A 16033-nucleotide genomic window follows, 5' to 3' on the forward strand; every position below is an offset into this window, starting at 1 on the left:
AACAGCTTTACAGCCTCGTAACATTTCACAGAGAAAACCGGAAAAGAAACCAACATTAAAACAATAAAGCTACAAAAATACCATCGCCCGACTCTCAGCCTGCACGCCCACAACTGAACACTAGAACTCCCAGGGCTGTCCTGTTGACCGTTTCCCAGTTTCAATAGGTAGCAGCTGTAGTTCCATGGATCTCACATTACCCTGCTTCCGGACTTTTCCTATTTTTGTGTCCTTTATATTTGCGTCATAAAATCCTAAAAACAATGCATAAAAAAGGAAACGTAGTTGTTTTTGTCTTCGTCTCTCAAAAGCAGTCAGCTTGATGGCTTAAAAACGTTTTCCCGCGAATGACGGAATGTGTCACCGTTGCTAAGCAACCAACTTTCCAGCTTGTGCGTTGACTCTCCACTCAAACTCCATTTAAAATAGCTGCTAAAATGGCTTTTAGAAGAAAGTTCTCAGTGAAATGAGCATTAGAAATGATGCTGCTTAAGGCAGAGAGAGGAAAACTGGTCAGCAGGAAGCAGCTAAGCTGAGATCTCTGACATGCCAGCAAAGAAATGAGCCGTGTCGCTCACCCAGCAAACTTCTTTTGAAGGCTTGGATTTAAATGAGATTTTCGTACCATATTATTAGGTTCACACATCCATAAAGAGTCAATTAAAAGCAGACTTTTGCTCCACGACATCATCATCTGCCTGCATTAAATGGCCAAAAGGACAGCCGTCAAATTGCCCGTTACTGGGAACTCTAGTGAAGGTAGAAACTGGGAGTTCTGGTGTTAAAGGTTATAAATGTTTGTTAAAGTTGTGAAATGTAACATGCAACATTTTTAAATGATCTTCCAGGACATTTAAGACTTTTTCAGCAGCTACACTACGACTCTAGTTATCTCCACTAGGACTGGGCGATGTGCCGACAGTACCATCTTACCAGGATACGGAGAAGCAGATATGATGTTGTACCGATACGCTAGATCCACATCGTAGTTGTGCAACGGTAGTCGTCTGTCACAAAGCCAGCTGCTCTCCTCTACTGGCCGGGCAACAGGACTAAAACAGAAGCTGTTCTCTCCTTTAGTTCGTACGCTGCTGCTTTACGTGCTGGTATCAGTTTAAGAGTCTTCTTCACAACCAGCCCCAACATTAGAAAATATGAACTATTATAGAACTTGTAATGAATAGCTTCTGCTCGCACCAAGGCACACGACATCTGGTATGCACAACGGCATACATTGATGAGTTTCGTGTTTTTGACTCAGGATTATTTTGACTTATCTTAACTGGTTAGAGGTTTACATTTTGTAAAGCTAGATGTGTTCAGATGTAAAGTCATTTAGCCCACTGGTGGATCTGAAGTCAAACAGAGAAACTAGAGTCAAACTCCGGTATATGTAGTATCTCCCAGGATGTGGAGAAGTGTAATTTTCTACAGTTGTACCTTCCATGTTGTACTTTTACCCAGGCTGCTAACACGAGTCTAATATCTCGCTCGTCCCACAATCATCCTGAGCCTGAGAAATATGTATTTCCATTTCAGAGAGAAGTTTTATTTAATGCTAGCTAGAGTCTGTTACTACGATACATTTGCGGTTACCACTTAAAATGATTGTATTTATGAGTGTAGCCATGCTGGATTCAGTTTATTTAGGTTACCTAGGGAACATGCCAGTCTTCTCTGGGCTCTGGTCTGCGTACCTAGCTAAAGCAGCATGAACAGTGGGGCTCCGCTCTCTGTGCACATACCCAGTATTGTGATAGAGCTGAATTCATGACCTTTTCCTCATTCACACGTTTTAGTTTCCGCTGTCGGACAACAGAACAAGTATGAAATACTGAGTGGAACGTGGCCCGGTAAGGCTACCCGTTAGCCGTGGTCATGCTCACTACGGCTCCACTAAAACCAAAGGCACAGCTCTCTGCTGCTCCTCTGCCACCCAACAGAGAGAGGGAGGAAGATCTACCCCTCCATATACTGCGATGCTCTGGAACTGAAAGTCGCTAGTTTGGACTCTTCTTTGGATGAATAAATCCTCACGTGGGTCTGAGAAATCAATAGATCTAGCACCAAAGATGGATGGAAACACTGGGAAGCAGAACTGTTGTAAGGGAATAAGCCGTTTGATTGGTTGGTAGGGTCACGTGGGGCGCTGTGCCGGCTAGATGCAGAAATGGAAGCAGACCAGCGCTGCAGCCCAGTGTTAACCGTGGAAGGCAGCTGAAAACATTCATGCATTCATCCACATGGAGGGAAACGGTTTTCCATGACAACTCAGACGCTTCCAGGACATTTAACCTTTTTTCCCCCATTTTCTATGACTGGAAATATTGGTCTATCATTTTCCAGATTTTCCAGGACACGTGGGAACCCTTTGTAACTTCTGCTGCCTGTAGTCCCAGAGCTTTCATTAGGTGTGCATGTGTGTTATAAAAAAAAAACTGGTCAGTGTTGTGGAATATTACCATGGTGACCAAGTTTCCAAACCACTGGTGGGCCAGTTCGTGTCCAACCACTAGCGCCACCCACTGCTTGGACGAGGAGCAGGAGTTCTTCGGGTCAATCAGAAGTGCGGTCTCCCTGAAAAACAGCTGCAGGGTCAACACCGGCTGGAGATGAGCTGCATTTACAAAACTTTGTGAAGAATCCTGACTAGAACTACCTAGCCCTACTTTCCACCAGACGTAAAAGCATTGCGAAACGGCCACAAAATGTACTTTGTGGCAAATTTCCGTCGTTATCGTGGATGGAGTGTCATGTTTTGTGCATGCTTACTTGTTTTTTTATTTACTTTTTATTTAATAACATATTTGTATAACAAAACTACTTGTTGTGTGGTCATGGGAATGCCAGTAGCAGTACGTCAACAACCAGATAAAACACATATACATGTCAACTTCTCAGGTTCCACGTTGTAAAGAATGCTGCCAGCTCTTGCAAAAGTCAGACCATTCTCCATCTCTGTCCCAGTCCACCCAGTAGACACAGGGTGAAAGTCACGCTTTCCATCAGTTTGATGTTTTCCACTATGGACACAAAATGGCTTACGGTGGGAGGGTCTCTGTAAAGCCAACAAATCTTTAATGGCCTTCTTTGCCGATGCCAAAAGAAACTTCAGGAGATACAAATCATCTGGTGCGAAGTCTTCAGTTTAACACCTTAGGTACATTGACGTAATAGTACCTGACTCATAGTACAGGTCACTTAGAATCCCAAAGCTTTGAAGATTAGTTTTGATTTTTCCAACCAAAGGCCTTCATAGCAGGGCAGGACCAGAATATACGTCCACGATCCGCCCGTGCTTCCCCGCAGTCCCTCCAGCACCGCGGGGAATTGGGGCTGAATTTAGACTTTCGTTTAGGCGCTATGAAAAAACGTACAACGTTGTTCCAGCAAGTTTTTCAAATGTTGGAATTAGTCGACGTAGGCTGTATTTCCTGAATCCTTGTCCACTGTTCATCCGTAATCTGTCCATTTCTTTCTCCCATTTTTGTTGTAAGTACGTTGTTGTAGTCCCCTTAAGCTGAATGAAACAATTTACTTATCAACATTTTGATGCTCCCAGAATTATTTGCATCAGTAAAAATATTAACTGAAAGATCTCCCAGGGCACCGGAGTTTATTCTTTTACCGATATAATCACACACTCCTAAATATTTGCCACTTGGTAAATGTGGCGGACGCTCACTCTGACAGGTGTGGACGCTGTGCTGGTGCCGCCGTTAAAAAACAAAACTACATTCCACTATAATCGATTATGGGGTGCTCTTCTACGATGCAGAATCGTTTACGTCCGCATCCCGATGCATCCATTATTTGAGTCTTTTCCTCTGCTCTACCCTAATTGGTCCTTGATAGGATTTTCAATAAAAATCAAGTCATAGTTGAGTCCTCCAAATCTTCTAGGACCCCATAGATCTGGATGTTTCTGCATCTGGCACGGCTCTCCATGTCTAACACCTTCTCCCCACAGCTCTCGCTGGTTTTCCATCAGCTGTATCCTTTACACGAATGTCCCAATGATCTGAGTCAGCCATGTCGTCCTCGACTTGCTGCAGCCGGTCCTCCACCTCCTCTACTCGGCCCGCTCTCTCACATAGCTTTTCGTTCATTTCTTTTCTGAATTCATCCATCTGCTGCTTTACATCCTCCCGGGTGCCATCTTGTCCCACAGTAGGGATTTCCATGTTAGCCAAATCTTTTATCTCCATTTCACAGCCAGGCATGCTTCGTAATCCGTATCCTCCATTCTTAGATTTATCTCCACTAATTTTATTATGTAAATCTGCCAGTTTATCCCAAATACCGCTCTCGAGTCAGGGGAAAGGTGCGGTTGATGCCGGAGCTCACCTTTTATGCGATCATACTGTGTCATGAGCAACTGGAATCTGCATTGCTTACATTTTGAGTCTTTTTTTTCCCCTAGCTACACTTCCAGAAGGCATCAAACTCAACAGTTCAGATCAGGCCAGACAGGAAGTCAGCAAAAAAGCAGCCTAAAACCTTCGGAAACTTTCAGAATAAAAGTCACATGCAGATGTCCAATTTTTCAACTAGTAAAAATGCACAACCATTTCCTGTCAAACCTCCATAGCCGAGGTAAACAGAACATAATCCACAAATCTTTATGGATACATGCAACCGGTTTCTCCTTGCTTATCATCATGTGAATTTTTGAAATCTCGCCTTGATTTTGGAATTCTCCCATGATTTTGTGACCTCACAGGACCAGCTCCGTAGCCTGGCAAGCCAGACTAAATAAATGTATTATTTAGGGTTAGGGTTGCAAACTTTATGCATTATATTATTATTATGTATATTATATTATATTATATTATTATTATGTATATTGTATTATATTATATTATATTATTATTATGTATTATATTATTATTATTATTATGTATGTATTATTTAGGGTTAGGGTTGCAAACTTTATGTATTATATTATTATTATGTATATTGTATTATATTATTATTATGTATTATATTATTATTATTATTATGTATGTATTATTTAGGGTTAGGGTTGCAAACTTTATGCATTATATTATTATTATGTATATTATATTATATTATTATTATGTATTATATTATTATGATTATGTATGTATTATTTAGGGTTAGGGTTGCAAACTTTGCAAAGCAAGAATTTGGTCTAGTTCACTAGGCTACCAGCTCCGTGGAACTCTTTGGCTTCCGTTTAGCACCTGAAATGCTCATGGTTGGAAGAGAGCTTGCAGGTTAAACGATTCCTTTATGTTTCATGGTGCTCACTTGTCTGGTGGAAAGAAGGGGTAAAGTACAGCAAAAATACTAATGTTAACCAACTACTTAACCTATAAAACTCCACCTTTTAAACACCTTAATAAAAGCACACAGCTGGCTTTAGAGCCAGTGTTTCTCCTACATAGGCTCAGGCGTGGCGTGGTGCTGCGCCATGGCTGAAATTCCAGTGTCACGCCTAAGAGACACTCCGCCCCCCTCTCAGGGACAACACACGGCAGCGAGACGGTCCGTGTGCAACACCCAGGCTCAGATGGACTGGCCAGTCGCCCCTCACAGGGATTATAATTAACAGCAGGAAATCTTAAATGTGTGGTTTTAGAACAATTCATCCTGACCTGTAGGTTACAAGGCCCCAGTTTTCCATGGCACCTGAATAAGAGAAAAAGTCTTTTTAATCCCACAAGTTTAAATCTTATTTCCATTGTGAAATTTAATGGAGTTACTCACCAGCAGCGAAATCTGCAATAGCTATGAGGTCAATTTTAGGCAACGGGTACGGAACACTGAAGTAGTCTTTGTAAAAAGGTAAGGTCTTAGTTGCAACCTGCATTAAGAAGATGGATCAAACTTGTGTCATTTAAACAGAGGGAAGCGCAGTATACCTGTGTGAGGATGTAAAGGCCGGAAGGTATGACTGTTTTAAAAGGTCAGATTAAATCCCACTAGTGTAGACAGAAGAGTGTTTGGCCAACGCACTCACCTCCAACGCAAACTTCCCTTGTTCCGCCTTTCCCACTGGCGTGTAGACGCGTACCGTTACACCGTCTGAGGACTGGCTCTCCACGTGGTGGTACTCACCGATGACAAAAGCTACAAGGTAGGTGGACATGATGGGTGTGGGGGCAAACTTTACTTCTACAAGGTTTTCATCCTCTGGGTACGGCTTTTTATCGATGACATTCTGGAGAGAAAGCGGAGGATGAGTTGATGCACAGGAACCACAGAGACCCCAGGAACTATCAAACCTACTAGTCAGTGCACTAGGTCCAGTTCACTATTCCAATTAGTTAAAAGTTTTCCATCTCTAAGGAAACCCAACTGATTGCATCGAGTCACTGACTCATAGAAGTGACTTCACAGGAATCCCTCAGACCAAGCATGCATGTAGCGACAGGGGAGAGGAAACACTCCCGTTTAAAGCTGCTGTAGCAAATCAGCAAAAGAGATTTGACAGATTGTGAACACAAACTCATTGCCAGACTACCCCTCGGGTATCTTCCATGCTTCCGCGACCGCAGGAACCAAACCCACATTGCTAAAGTAAAAGAGAGAGAGCTAAACACCAGTTGTCGTTTCCTATGTCCAAACGTCTTTTGTCGTCCGTGACTTCAAATGGTGTTTTTCTTTTTGGGACTCTGGTTGTCCTGAAGTTGTAGCAGCCGGCTGTTTCTCCTCTGATATAAATGAGCGAAGACCCTCTGATGTTTATGCCAGTAAAAGTTATGTCTGAAGGGAGAAAATGTTTATGTTTATGTATTTAGCAGACGCTTTTGTCCAAAGCGACTTACAAGTGATAATCGGCATTTTACCCTTGAGGCTAACAACAACAACAACAACAACAACAAATTGACATCAGTCATGGAGAGGAGGGAACAAGGAGTGGACAGTAGAGAGGGGGGACGGGTGCAGACAAGGTGCTAGTTAAGAAGATGCTCTCTGAAGAGCAGGGTCTTCAGGAGTTTCTTGAAAATAGAAAAGGAAGCCGCTGTTCTGGTAGTGTTAGGTAGGTCATTCCTCATTTGTGGAACGATGCATGAGAAGAGTCTGGATTGTCCTGAGCGTGGTGTAGGCACTGCTAGCCGACCATCCTGTGAAGACCGGAGCGGCCGGGCCGAGACGTAAGCCTTTGCAAGAGGATTCAGGTAGATGGGAGCCGTACCGTCTCGGACTTTGTATGCTAGTGTTAGCTATTTGAATTTGATGCGGCAGCGGAAAATGGCAGCGGCTGACAGGAAAAGCAGAAGATGTGACCATCTGAAAAGTGTTTGCTTGGCGAGTATACAGTGGGGCAAAAAAGTATTTAGTCAGCCACCGATTGTGCAAGTTCTCCCACTTAAAATGATGACAGAGGTCAGTAATTTACATCATAGGTACACTTCAACTGTGAGAGACAGAATGTGAAAAAAAATCCATGAATTCACATGGCAGGATTTTTAAAGAATTTATTTGTAAATCAGGGTGGAAAATAAGTATTTGGTCAATAACAAAAATTCAACTCAATACTTTGTAACATAACCTTTGTTGGCAATAACAGAGGTCAAACCATTACTATAGGTCTTTACCAGGTTTGCACACACAGTAGCTGGTATTTTGGCCCATTCCTCCATGCAGATCTTCGAGAGCAGTGATGTTTTGGGGCTGTCGCCGAGCAACACGGACTTTCAACTCCCTCTACAGATTTTCTATGGGGTTGAGGTCTGGAGACTGGCTAGGCCACTCCAGGACTTTCAAGTGCTTCTTACAGAGCCACTCCTTTGTTGCCCGGGCGGTGTGTTTGGGATCATTGTCGTGTTGGAAGACCCAGCCACGATTCATCTTCAGAGCTCTCACTGATGGAAGGAGGTTTTGGCTCAGAATCTCACGATACATGGCCCCATTCATTCTGTCCTTAACACGGATCAGTCGTCCTGTCCCCTTAGCAGAAAAACAGCCCCAAAGCATGATGTCCCCACTCCCATGCTTCACAGTAGGTATGGTGTTCTTGGGATGCAACTCAGTATTCTTCTTCCTCCAAACACGACGAGTTGAGTTTATACCAAGAAGTTCTACTTTGGTTTCATCTGACCACATGACATTCTCCCAATCCTCTGCTGTATCATCCATGTGCTCTCTGGCAAACTTCAGACGGGCCTGGACATGCACTGGCTTCAGCAGCGGAACACGTCTGGCACTGCAGGATTTGATTCCCTGCCGTTGTAGTGTGTTACTGATGGTGACCTTTGTTACTGTGGTCCCAGCTCTCTGCAGGTCATTCACCAGGTCCCCCCGTGTGGTTCTGGGATTCTTGCTCACCGTTCTCATGATCATTTTGACCTAACGGGATGAGAACTTGCGTGGAGCCCCAGATCGAGGGAGATTATCAGTGGTCTTGTATGTCTTCCATTTTCTGATAATTGCTCCCACAGTTGGTTTTTTCACACCAAGCTGCTTGCCTATTGTAGATTCACTCTTCCCAGTCTGGTGCAGGTCTACAACTCTTTTCCTGGTGTCCTTCGAAAGCTCTTTGGTCTTGGCCTTAGTGGAGTTTGGAGTCTGACTGTTTGAGGCTGTGGACAGGTGTCTTTTATACAGATAATGAGTTCAAACAGGTGCCATTAATACAGGTAACGAGTGGAGGACAGAAAAGCTTCTTAAAGAAGACGTTACAGGTCTGTGAGAGCCAGAGATTTTCCTTGTTTGAAGTGACCAAATACTTATTTTCCACCCTGATTTACAATAAATTCTTTAAAAATCCTGCCATGTGAATTCATGGATTTTTTTTCATATTCTGTCTCTCACAGTTGAAGTGTACCTATGATGTAGAATACTGACCTCTGTCATCATTTTAAGTGGGAGAACTTGCACAATCGGTGGCTGACTAAATACTTTTTTGGTCCACTGTAGCTAAGGGTTACCAGAGATGTTTCTGAGGTGTTTGCTAGGTACTTTAAAGATTTAAAAAGTCAAGAAGGGGGTCTGAAAAGCTGCTAGAAATAGTGTCAAAGTCGCCAACTTGGCAACACTGTGGGAGGAGTGCTTCATTTGCAACTCAGGGCAGCGCAAGTGGGAGGAGCAAATAATCGGCTTGTTTTGTTTGTATAATCGTTCAAAACTCATTGTGATTAAAATTCGATTGAGCAGCCCTAGTTTGCTGGGTTCCTTATGTAGGAAACTCTTTTCTGATTGGCTTAATGAACTGACCTGTATTGGAATGTTTATCATGTGAAGTGCCTTGAGACGACTCTTGTCGTGATTTGGGGCTATATAAATAAACTTGAATTGAATCAGGTCAACCTGGAGTTCCTAGGCACACCTAGGAGGAAATGACTGACACGTACCATGTTAGACAAGGCTACCCGGTCCTTGGGAACGATCAGAGTGATGTCAAAGGTGGCTTTGATAGCTGGCTCGTCCCAGCAAGGAAAAGCTCTACGGGCGTCTGTGGCCTGAGAAGAGAAGTACACACAAATATATTTAAAGTAGGCCAAACATCATCTTCCAAAATATCTCTGGAGGTTATTATGGTTGTGTGGTGACTCCCAAACCTCCAGAGAATAGGCAAGGCAGCTTTATTCATACAGCACACTTCATACACCGAGGGAGTACAAATATAACAGTTTTCTGTTTACGAAACTTCTACTTCAGTGATATCTTTGTCAACTGAAAGAACAGAAGAAATAAAAATGTTCCCATCTTTAAGAAATACATTTCTGTATTACTATAAATGCAACATTAAGAGTTCCAGCTTGTAGCCTTATTCATTCATTCATTCATCCTTCATGTTTGTACAAAATGACTAATCTGTCCACACTGACGGCTGAAAGCACAGATCTGCTGGCAGTCACGATGCCTCCACTTGTAGAGAATATCTTTTGGCTAGAGGTGGTGGTATCTCGTATGGTGGCCGTTGCTTTGTCACCAGGGTAGTTGAAACTTCTGTTGAGCACCGTCGTGATTAATGGACAAATGTACAGACAGATGGTAAGATCATCTACTTCCATTGCTATCCTCTTCTGGTCTTCACAGTCAAAGTATCCAGATGTGGTACCTTTACCCGCCTATGTCGACCGCGTATGTGTGGCAAGGTTGAGAAATGAGGGCCCGGGCGGGATTCGATCCCCAGACTCCCGGGTGAGTCATACGCGACGCTCACACTGTCACATATGACACTTCCACTTGTGGTTAAAGGGAGATAGTTATATGTCAAGAGTGGGAATTCGGTATGCGTCTGGGCCAAGCCACACATTCCCTACTGAAAAATCCAAATACGACTACATGTACTGTTACACCCCCACGGAAGACTGACCAGCCCAGCTAAGGTTCACGTATTTGGTAAAGCCGAGCACAATGGTGCATGTGGACAGCCGTTGGTTCCAGGAAAATGTCAACTCTGGTATTAAATCCAGGAACACGGGCAGGGGGTTCTTTTGCACGGCCAGCTCTGAGTGTAGAAAGCTTTCTACGCAGAAGAAGGAGTGGGCCACTATGTCCAGTGCCCTCGCTGCATGGAAGAGAAGATGGTGAAAAGAGGTCACCCTGGCCCCTCTGACAGACTCTGACTGACCCTACAGTGGGGCTGGACGATATAGGGAAAAAGCATATCGATAAAAAAATATTCATATTAATCAGTAAATATAGAAAATTATCTAAAAATGATAGAAAATATATTTTAGGTGCAGCCATGGCCATTTTGAGCTATTCCTTAGCTAACTACTTTTAAACACTGAATTTAATTCAACATTCAAACATCTTTATTTTACTAAGGCTGAACGATTTCAACAAAAGATTGAGTTCTGATCATTTTTCTGGCAGAGATTACGATTTCAGTTCGATTCACGGTTTTCTTCTAATCACGGTTCAGTGCATCATTCATTATATATTTAGACTTGACAGGTGATGACATCATACCACCATAACATCAAAAGCTATTCATTTTTTCCTTCCCAATTGTTTTAAAGGTGCATCATGTAGAAATGAAGAAAAAATGGCATCCTGTGGTAAAATGTGGTTACTGCAAACAACTCTGGAGCTGTTGCCGGTCGTCGTCAAATTACAATAGTAATGTGGGCCATTCCCAGCTGTACCGGGTCGGCCCGGGCCGGGTAGCCCCAGTCGGCCCCAGCCTGGCCCGGTTGATTCCACACATCCTTGTCTTAAGCCCATGTGGGCTGATTCTACCCACCAATCAGAGGCTTGCTCTAATGGAAGGTGTGAATTTGTGAATTTGCTGTCAGCAGTGGGTGTGTTGGCCCTGGTCGGCCTGAAGCAGACCCCCTCGAGAAGAGGGCTGAGAATGAGCCTTGGTTGGCCCGGAAAAATACCAGGCCACCCAGATATGTAAACAACCTACGCTACCCGGCCCGGTACAGATGGGAATGGTCCATTAGCTCACAGGAGACCCCCCCCCCCACCACCAATGGTAAACAGTAGGTACATCCCTCCTTCAGACCTGCCAACCTTATCAAAATGTTTTGAGTAGCACATGTGCTGCTTGTTTTGCAGACTTTTGTAACTCTGTTGCTTTCCACGCTGTCATGTCCCCATTCACTGGCTGGAAACATCTTCTTAAAGAGCCCAAACTGTCAGGTATTTTAATTAGGCCTGGGAAAATTAGTGTGTTAATTATTAGCGTTAATTTTGTTATTTTAACATGTTAAAAGTAAATGACTCAACTGATTTGACCATCTCTCCAACCTGGAGCCACCACTCTCTAAAATGTCTCCATATATTCCCCCTGGACAATTCTGCTAAACCGTCATTTACTGAGCCTGACAAAAGGTGAAGTTTCCACCCACATTATGGACTCTCAGCATCGAGGATTCTTCTGAGCGGAGAAGACGAACGAGGCAGAGCGCTCATGTGCTCCACCGGCATCTACTGCGGCCAACAGTAACATTCTCAAAGCGGCGCCACCAAAATATGTTTTAACACATGATCGTTCATAACTGCTTTGGTACTTTCTGTCTTTTACTCATGGCTGACGCGCATCGCTGCTGCGCTCATCACCCGAGCATCACAGCCGCGGCCAGGCAGCGGTTTTTTCTGGAGAACTAGGTCCTGCATCTCCCTGTGGCAGATGCAGGACCAGAGACTGACAGGGCAGGATAATAAGAAGAAAACAAAGCAAAGAGCTTGGAAAGGAAAATGTAGGTAGATACGTTTTAACCTTGTGAAGTAAATATTATTCATAAGCTCATAATATTCACATGTTCCATACAATTCAGATCACCTTCAAAACTCCGTCCCACCCAGGGCCGTATCAAAGCATTTGGGGGCCATGCCAGCGAGGGGTCCCGTATTTATTTTTTGGAGAGATGGCAATCCTTGCTCAACTGATGCTGTGGAAAATGACATTTACATTGAAAACCGTAAGCTAGCTGTGCTAGATTTATTTCCTGTTCTTTGTTTACACAATAAGACTTTTTCTAACAACATTTTTGAACAGAAACTGGATTTCATTTTAGGTTTTCTCTGTTAAAGACAGTATTCAGTGATTTTACACACTTCAACAAGAGATGCACTTTCTAAATAAAATTAACCTCTCTTGTACATTTTTGCATGTTTATTGCTTGCTTTTTCTGGAAAGAAATTATAATCAATTGCGATTAATTTTTTCAAATTTTCAATTAATTAGTTAATTTATTCTAATCGATTCCTGGCCCTAATTTTTATATTAAACAGTAAAACTCAAAAGTTGCAGTTGCATTAACATAGCTACCATTTATAAACCTGCAGGACTGAAAAACATGCTGCTAACACGATAATCCTAACTCACAATACATCAAAGAAGAAAGTTGCCTTTTTTGGACTTTCACTGATCTACTAAAGGTTTCACACGATACCAACTGTCTGTTATGGATTTTACTGTTACTCAGTGCGTTTACATGCAGCCAGTAACCCTTTTAAAACCCGAATATTCACAATAACCCGGTTCCGCAGGTCCATGTAAACACCGTCAAAAACCCGGATATGCTCATAACCGGGTTTTTAAAAACCCGGTTACTACACCTGGGGTAACCCTTTTCTAACCCGAATGTTTGGTCATGTAAACGCGTATCGGGATATCCCCATCAAAGCGTGTGTTCTGCGCATGCTCTGTTCGCAAGGAATCTTGGTCTTTTGAGTAGCGAGACGTCTTGTATGCGCCAGAACACCGGAAGTAAACAACAAGTTGGAAGCAACATGGCGAGTCGCAGTAAGAGCTGCTGGTGGGTCAATACCAGCACTAAAGCTCAAACAAACGCGGTCGCTGTCTCTTCCGAACTGGGAAACATGTTGTTTTCACGGATACCGGAACAAGAAGAACCGGAAATGACGCATATTGCGTCTGGACGTGGTCCATACGTCCCGACGCTACCCCAACGTCTGCATTTACATCGGGTTATGCAAGTTAGAGGTAACTCTTTCTATTTGTGCTTGTAAACGGGTTATTCTGATCAACTCAGAAACCCGAATACCGACCTTAACCCGATCATAACCCGGATATTGGCTGCATGTAAACGTAGTGACTGTAGAACAATCTAGTCCAGGTTTGTAGTTTAGAGCTGGACCCGATCTATGGTGGACTAGGGGCTGCATGACTTAATTTTTTTTTAAAGTCGGCCGTCAAGTAATGAAAATCGAGTCGACTTCGACCAGTCGTTGATGACGTCATACACCTGAAGCGGCTTTTTAGGTTTCTACGGCTAGTTTTTAACAAACTTATGTTTTAAACTTCGTAGCTCTCCCCATTTTCTCTTCCTGTTAAAAATCCACGGCCGGCGCACAAAGCATGCTGGGATAGCCTTGTTCTGTGAGGACACAACAGAAATGTGGGCGGAGCGAGGACGCATTTGAGGACGCGAGAATGAATATTCTTGGAATTCGGACAGTACTCGTCGCTGCGCTGTGACATCATCGACTTCAAAATTTGCTCTTACAAGCTTCCTTCCCACGGATTCGGACAGACACACACTTGCTCGTGAGAATGCTACCCGCTAGCTTAGCATTAGCAATTCTGCTCGTAGTTTGACTACTGGGGAGAAGGTCTGAAAAAAAAAAAAAAAAAAGAGTCGCTTCAGAACAGAAAACGCAAATCTGACCTGTGTGTGAAACCAAAATCCGGTCCCTTCCGGGACCAAAAGGGACCGAGCCGGCGCTAATGTGTAAGCGCCATTTGTTCATGTGGTCTCCCAAGCAGGAAGTGGGGACGGAGACTGTGAAGTTGGGTATGTAGACTCAGAGAAAAGAGGGTTCTGTTGAAAGACAATAGCCTCTCCTAGAACCTTCTGAACAAACGTGACCCTCTGTTCACGCATCGAGGGACGTCCACACGTCCGGTTCCGTTAATGTCTCCTGGCACGGACAATACCAAGATGGACGGGGCAAGCTTCATAGAGGTCCTTCTTACAAAGCTTTAAGCCACATCTGGGGACAGACTCCTGCTTCTTGGTTCCGGCTTGATGCTCATCCCAAACCAGGAAGCCTCGTGTATAATAACAACGACCAGGGTTCCCCCCAGCGCTTTATAGGCCAGAGTAGTAAAAAGACCCCCCACATTCACGGTTAGGCGATTGTCCACACCATGCCACAGAGAGCTCCACCAGCTCGCTGTACTCTTGACCATCGCTGGGACATCCAATGACTGCAGTGTTCTGACGAGTGTGAAGCAACAGTTAGTAAATATGATGGAGAGGAAAAATCTGTAACGTTTTGTAGTTCAAAAAATGAGTTTCGCAATGAAAGCATTGTTATCATTTTGTGTCTTTTGTTTCTTTATTCATTATTGCAATATTGTCTTCCATCCATCTTCTCAGAGGGTGTGTCTGTGTGTGTGTGTGTGTGCGTGTGTGTGTGTTTGTGTGTGGACTAACCTCAAACTGGGTGACTGCAGCATAGCGGACCTCCCCAGCAGGAGTAGTATATTTACTTCTATAAAATCCTTTCATTTTGTCATTCAGCTCCCCAACAAAGTCGATCTTCAACATGCCAGAGCCTGTAGAGATACGCAGCAAGCAGCAGTACTGTCAGTGGAGTCATGAGCAAAGAAGGAAACCCGCCATTAGGAGACGTGCTACATCCTTCCCTACCTTTCTGAAGAGCAGTAGGAAAGGATAAGGTGACTTTTTCATCTTCGTTCTGATAGTTGAATCCAGTGGCATTAATTTCTAGTAAAAAGCCAAGAATCAATGAGATGAAACACAACAAAGTTAACATTTTAATCATGACAGTGACATGCTGAGGGTGGCTGATGCTCACCATCTCCTCCCTCTGGTGCAAAGGAAGCTGTGATGATGTCAATGTCAGCACAGTTCATCACAATCTGGTTGGTAGACTGTGTAACCTGTAAATATTGACACACAACAGCTTTAAGGTAGGATAGGCGTTCTTGGAACAAACTTATTCATGCAAGCTACGTTTTCAAAAACAACAATAAGGTCCAACACCCTTTCTTCAGACTCCCCCTAGAGTCACACGATCTGATGGTTTCACAAAATGATTTCACACCAGACAGAATGGACACCGTCAAACCAACATAAAAACACAGTAACTCATGTTTTGAAGCCATTGCTGGCATCTTTTCTACCATAATTCCTAATGTGACGCACCTACATAGCCGTACACAACTTGGTATGCCAGCTAATGCAGCGTGGTGGTTTCATGGTGAAAAACAAGTCCGTTTTATGCTTTTTTAAATCATCACTCATCAATTCTAAATCACAGTAGTTCAGCACCACCAACGTTCTGGGAAAAGCCAAATGAACATCTGGTCAAAAGCTCCAGAACCCAAGGCAAACCTCCTCCTCCCGACTTGCTCTCCCCTCTCTGCCGGTTGGAGTAGCACCGTGGTACAAACAGACGTGGGCGCTTTGTTCACAGACAACAGGTCCGTCACGTAAACGTTCCCTGACAACTAAAGAAACAGCCTCTAAAAACAACCCCCTAGTTAAAAACAGCAGACAAATACATCAAATCATCCAGTCTGTTACTAGGCAGCTTAGGGTTGGGTGGAAAGCGGGGGGGTTGGGGCTGGACGATAGAGGAAAAAAAGCCTATCTATTGAAAAGGA

The 16033-nt window shown here is 43.6% G+C and overlaps 1 protein-coding gene across 1 annotated transcript in view; it reads right to left on the reverse strand.

Moving 5' to 3' along the window:
* Positions 1–16033, reverse strand: part of npepps (aminopeptidase puromycin sensitive) — a 41332-nt gene that overhangs the window by 17817 nt on the left and 7482 nt on the right. The window contains exons 2-9 of the mRNA XM_015954509.3: positions 15223–15307; positions 15054–15131; positions 14838–14959; positions 9324–9431; positions 5987–6187; positions 5734–5830; positions 5622–5655; positions 2463–2577 (exon numbers count right to left, since the gene is read on the reverse strand). Of these exons, the coding sequence (XP_015809995.3) occupies positions 2463–2577; positions 5622–5655; positions 5734–5830; positions 5987–6187; positions 9324–9431; positions 14838–14959; positions 15054–15131; positions 15223–15307 (840 nt within the window). The remainder of the gene's footprint in view (positions 1–2462; positions 2578–5621; positions 5656–5733; positions 5831–5986; positions 6188–9323; positions 9432–14837; positions 14960–15053; positions 15132–15222; positions 15308–16033) is intronic.

The sequence above is a fragment of the Nothobranchius furzeri genome, chromosome 7 (genome assembly GCF_043380555.1).
Source record: "Nothobranchius furzeri strain GRZ-AD chromosome 7, NfurGRZ-RIMD1, whole genome shotgun sequence".
Taxonomy (NCBI): domain Eukaryota; kingdom Metazoa; phylum Chordata; class Actinopteri; order Cyprinodontiformes; family Nothobranchiidae; genus Nothobranchius; species Nothobranchius furzeri.